At 36.0% G+C, this 6000-nt stretch overlaps 1 protein-coding gene across 2 annotated transcripts in view; it reads right to left on the bottom strand.

Moving 5' to 3' along the window:
• The window catches only part of AP3B1 (adaptor related protein complex 3 subunit beta 1), a 153409-nt gene that overhangs the window by 64668 nt on the left and 82741 nt on the right, over positions 1 to 6000 (bottom strand). For both annotated transcript variants that reach the window (XM_063422023.1, XM_063422024.1), the window contains exons 16-19: positions 4689 to 4875; positions 3620 to 3750; positions 1363 to 1474; positions 1 to 13 (exon numbers count right to left, since the gene is read on the bottom strand). The exon at positions 1 to 13 is cut by the window's left edge and continues 144 nt beyond it. In XM_063422023.1, coding sequence (XP_063278093.1) covers positions 1 to 13; positions 1363 to 1474; positions 3620 to 3750; positions 4689 to 4875 — 443 coding nt within the window. The remainder of the gene's footprint in view (positions 14 to 1362; positions 1475 to 3619; positions 3751 to 4688; positions 4876 to 6000) is intronic.

Genomic DNA, 6000 nt, shown 5'->3' with positions numbered 1-6000 from the left:
TCAGACTCACTCCCTGAAATGAAAACAACCCTTACAATTTTGATCTAAATATCTTAAATAATTAGTATTTTAGAATCCGATTTTGTTTTAAATTAAACAATGGTTAAGTATTTTAAGACCCAGTTGCAAGCTTTATTTAGCCTGTATTATTTACCCTGTGCCAAAAGCAGGCAAGGGAATTACCTTCCCCTTATATCTACAACATTTTGTTAGTCAAAACCCTGTCCTCTTCAGCTTACAGGATTATACTTTTTCAAATTAGAAATTTGAATAATAAATTAATCACATGTGGATTCTTCGAAGTTACATAACCTTATTAGGAACTGAAGATGACCTCAAATTTTCTAGTCTTTACATTCATTTAACTGCAAAATTATCTTCTCAAACAGTTGCTTAATTAGATAATCTGTTCTTAAATAGCCATAGTGACTATGATTGAATCACTGATTTAAACAAATTATTAATCCCCTAATTAATCATATAGTTACCAAATAGTCAAATATCTGAAGTGAGTATATGCTTCTATTACTTCAGAAATCAGTGATTTCAGTGGTACAATTCTTAAGCATTTCTGCATATTTCCTCAGTTTAGGAACTGGAAGGCTGCAGCTCCATGTTTGTATTTTAAGATGTCCCTCTTCCATTCAACTAGATGATGATAATTCTTTCAAGTCTCTAATGCTAAACATTTCCTGTGTCCAAGGTCTGGACCTAGGAGAATTATGTTTAGTACATCTGAAATACACTAACATCTTCTGAAATGGCTGTCTTGGGGAACTGCCCATCTGACAATAAATAGGAGAACAGTTAAAAATACCTCTGCTTACTGAACTTGATTGGCAGCTATTACCCTCTTCATCAATATCCCATTATAATAAACAGAAAACATTATGCAGAACTTCAGAGAAATACTGTAACACAATTTGCTGAATAAATCTCATGAAAGACTACACAATTAAACAAATCAGGCCATTTATCACCACAGCAGCACATGCTATCAAAATAATTCTTCACCACCACCAAATTCCAAAAGACAATTAAGACTTAAGGTTCCTGACAACCAAGCATCTGGGCACTTCTCCTGCAAACAGCTATGTGCTTCCAGTTTTAACTGGAGTTACAGATTCTCCTTACTCATACTAGACTCCAAGGAGATAAAAATGGCGTGCCAGCTTTTTTTACCTAGGAAACAAATCAAAGGTTAACTTACTTAACATAGTAAATGTAAATTTTCCCCCAATTTATTGACTTTCTACACAGCTCTCTCCTTGTTTGCAATTTTCTTTTTTTGTATGTACCAGACAGTTCTGAAGATACAGTCTTCCAGGCAGTGAAAATACAAGTTGCTTTCCAAGCACTTACCTGATGAACTGGTACTGGCAGACTCATCTTCCTCCTCTTCTGATTCAGAGTAGAACTTCTCAGTAGGTTTCTCCTTCTTTGGCTTGCCTAGAATTCCAGTCCATTCCTTTGCCTGAAAATAAATTTCAATTTAAGTTCACTTTTGCAACTAGCAACACAAAAATATACACACAATACATTGAATAAAAACACTCAGAGTATGGTATTAAGCTGTTGCTAAATAAATCATCTAAGCAAGTCAAGAGAAGCTATTAAACTTCTCTGACTTTACACAATTAGGAGAACTAGAAGTTTGGTACATACCTATAAAAGGTGAGAGATGTCTATTATTTAGTCCAGAAAAAGATTTAGTAAGGTAGATTAAAAGCATCAGTAATAACAAATAAATTTATCTATGCCAAAAGAACCTGAAGTCTGAGAGTTTTATTTCTAGATTCAGCTGACTATGACTAGAATGGAGATTACACAGGGCTAGTCACCACCTTTATCATCGCTAGACTTAAGTGGAAAACAGATGTGGACACTCTAGGTAGCCACAGACAAATTATGTTTCACTTCCATTGCAATTCTCCAAATAAAAGTAATTTTTTACCACCAAGAGAATGCCAAAATGAGGCAGTATTTCCCCCAGACTTTTTTTCCTTTCCATATACCTCTATGCTACTAGAGAAGCAGTGTTAAGATTCAGTACAGGAGCAAAAAACAAACTGGCAGACAACTCAATCCACAGTGTGATACAGGTCTGCCTCATTGACTGATCTCATCTGGAATAAGACTTAAGTTTTGAAATAGGCTCTAACAATGACCTGGAAGGCTAAACAATGCTGGAGACACACTGACTTCCTCTCAAACACCAAAAGCTGCCAAAGCTTAAAAAGCCAATATTTTTTTGGATATAAATGACAACTTGCATATGGATTGCAGCTTAACTCAGCTTTACTCAAATATGTTATGTAAGCCTAATACACAGTATTAGGGAAGTCACAAAATTAATGAAAACAAGATACCCTTCAAAGAAAATACTTGCAAAAAAAAAAGCCCAGCATGGCTGAAGGATCTTCTTGTTTGCTTTGATGGGGTTTTTTTTTTGGTCATATGGTTGAAAACTCCTTCACACATTCTTTCACACTAACCCTATCATTTATAATTCTCTGTTTGAGCTGATTATCTAAAATTCTTCCCATAAAAGCTTTCAGAAGTTTGTACACAAATATCACTTTTCCTGAAATGTATATAAGATGGTAGACACATTACAGTACTAAGGAGAAATGTTCGTTCCTCCAGATTACTGTCCACTGGCTTCTGTAAGTTTTTGAATTTTCTTGCTCTTTCTGTGTATAGCACCTCATAAGCAGGTCAATTCATCTATGATTTACTGAGGAAGTTGGGTCATTACCAGGGCTGCATGCTTTTCTGTCTGTATCTGTTACAATACCATGCCTCCAGGTGCACCATCAGCACACTCAATACCAACACATTGACATTTCAGCTACTGTTCAACAGCTTTCACTGGCATTCCAGTAGGACTCTGGTACCTGACACATGAATCACAACTCTGGTACTAAAACACAACTGTGCCTCAGAGTTTACACTACAGTAATAAAAAGCTATTACTAGTAGGTGATGAGCCCAACATGTCAACACACGACTAGAGCACTTACAGAAGACATTTTCCTATCACAAACTTTCCTAATTCTCTCCAGATTATCTGAAATGTGAACTCTTTCTCTCTTTCAAACTTGACACTTCAAAACATACATAATCTCATTCACTGGAGCTGCTTTTTGTTGTTTGCATTACCTTTTCCCTCTTGTGTTTTGTTTGTTGGTTTGGTTTTGGTTTTTTGTTTGTTTAGGGGGTTTTTTGTTTGGTTTGGGTTTTTGATTTTTTTTCAGTTAGCCTTGGATTTTTCACAAACCAATCTCTTCATTTCTGATTTTGGTAGCCCAGCTACACTCAGTTAACATACTGCAGCAGAGCAGAGATTAAAGATATGAAATCAGAAGTGAGAGACAGAGGTGAAAAAAGCCTTCTTACTCTACAAATGAAGCACAAGTGGCCCACAGCTTATCCACTTTTGGAAAGGACTAGCATTACCCAAGTTTCCAGATGCTTAATTTCTAAGGTAAAATGCGCGACAGGGACATTCCCATGCACCAATGGTTTTCAACACAGCCCACAGATTTAAATACTCGTGGGTTTGGGGTGACACTCTGTGCTGTGACCCCAGCAGTCCCCCTGAGTGATGCTGACGTACCGCCTCGGCCACGTCCACGTTCCGGACGGAGGGGTCAGGTGCCACCTCCGGCCACTCGGACAGCTCCAGGTACCCCGTGGCTCGGCTGTTCAGGGTGTGGGACAAGGTGCCAAGCTGGAAATGATCCCGATCTATTAAAAAAAGCAGTGGGGAGGGAAGAAATACACAAACGCTGTGAGCTCTGCCACAAGGAGCAATCTTAATCAGGGCTAAAGGTAATTGCCATTGTATTACCTCAAATGTCATGGAATAAATATAAACTAGGAAGCTCTTCATAGGTCAAAAAACTGATTTCAGTCCATAGATTACAATAATCTCCCCCATAATGGTCAATAAAAAAGCTAATCAGTCAGTGTGTTTAGAGGTGTTGCTCTGAAATGTAGCTTCTCTAAAAATTACTTTACTGTGAATATTAAGAATGACAGCACAGTTAAACAATCCATATACATGTCTTGGCACAAACACATCCAGAATTTTAATAGTTTTTTCTTCAAAATGGAGCTCCTTTTAAAGCTTCAAAACTAGACCTAAGTACATATGAAAATTAAAATGCAAATTGTTGCAAGTAACAGCATTTTTAATTTAGACAGCCTGATAACCTTTTAATTTGAGAAGACAGATAGAAGATCTTACTTGTAAAACAAAAGGCAAAATGCAGAGGGAAAACTATATTTTGGAGAAAAAAATATCTACAGAGATTCAATTTATTTCAGGTTCATATAACATTTGCAATATTCACATTAACAATATTCTAATAAAGTCCAGATAAAATCCTAGAGCTATTTTCCTAAATTGAAGAATAGTTTTCCTCAAAAGACATACCTTCTGTTATTTAAATAAAATTTAAAATCCGCATGAATAGAAATGGATTGGTTTGCCAGGGTTTATCATTAGAGAAATGCACTGTGCACCTTGCCTGCTGAAAAGCAAGTAAGCAGACCGAGCATCCTTGCATATTAATCTTTTCTATTTGCTAAGTGACACAATTTGTGAGAGTATTTTGAAATAGAATAAGCTGCCACATTCCTTTACACAATGAACATTTACCAAATGATTTTGGCAGTTATACCTTTAAAAGGAGACTCAAGCAATGGGGCAGGTTTCTGTGCCAGAAAAATTTTTTTGGCATATTTGCTTAAAGCTCCACTCTTCTCATTCGGAACAATAAGCTGCCTAATAAATCTTGTACGGTCTCTGATGTCGTAGCTTTGATCATACTTGCCGAGATTTAATACATACTGGGTAAGCAATTTTGTCTGTGGAAAAAAACAGGACAAGAACAGAATACAAGTTATTTATGATTATTGATAACTCTGGATAAACATATTTAAAGAGGTAATAAAAATGAATGGTTATGTCAAACAAATGTTGCTCCACAGGGAATATGCATTTCTAAAGCTGCAAATGGAATTCTGCAGCCAAAGCACATGTCCTCTTCTGTATTGGGGAGGTGAATGCTGAGTACTGAGAAGCAGCCATGTGCTAGATTATTAAACTGCTGAAGTGGAAAGAAAGGCATCATTAAAAAAATAATCATATATGGCAAACCCGCTGAAGGGTCTACGTGAGGATAATGAATGTGGAAATACAACTAAAAACATGGCACTCAAAACTTAATCGGAAAAATATGCAGGACATCAAAACATCAGAGGGTATTAGGGGGCTGGCAAACTGCTTCTGCTGAGGTGTGTTTTATGAAGAGATACTGTCCCTGGCATAAGCAGTGTCTGCACTCTGACTGCACTCAGTTACTTTATCCTGAATTATGACCCATTAAAGCAGACACATGAATCACTGAACTGGATTACTGCAAATTATTTGCAGTGCATTTAGCTGTTACTTTTTCATAAAAGCAAGCTGCTGATGCCCTCTAAAAACCAGGATAAAAGACTTCTTCCATTTTTTTCTTGAAGCTTAAAGCCTTCAGTAATATCGGTCATTTATTTATTTATGTAAGAGAGCAACTTATACTATCACAGGTTTTTACAGCATAATAACAGCTTTCTAAGTTGATGTTTGAGAATATTACTACTTCTTAAATAATTTTAATAATTCAGATAATTTTTTAAACTAAGAAAATAATATAAGAAAGGAATGAGACATAGAAAATAGAAATAATGTAATCATAACAACAGGGCTGAATAGACTGGAATCCACTAGATATATTTGAAACGTGTATGCCACTTCCTCTATATACAACCAAACAGGAAAAAGAGCAGAAATTATATACCATCCTAAGGAAGTAAATTTTCACACTTCAGCTCAGAGAGCATGCATAACACAGGGTTAGAAATGTATCATCACAAGAGATTTATCTGCTTTATACAAAGAAACAACCTTCCATATATATACTGTTTATCATGCTATTGCTATGACAATAA

This window comes from Prinia subflava, chromosome Z (genome assembly GCF_021018805.1).
Source record: "Prinia subflava isolate CZ2003 ecotype Zambia chromosome Z, Cam_Psub_1.2, whole genome shotgun sequence".
NCBI classification, from domain to species: Eukaryota; Metazoa; Chordata; class Aves; order Passeriformes; family Cisticolidae; genus Prinia; species Prinia subflava.
The sequence above is the reverse complement of the archived record's forward strand: the minus strand, read 5'-3'. Positions and strand labels throughout refer to the sequence as shown.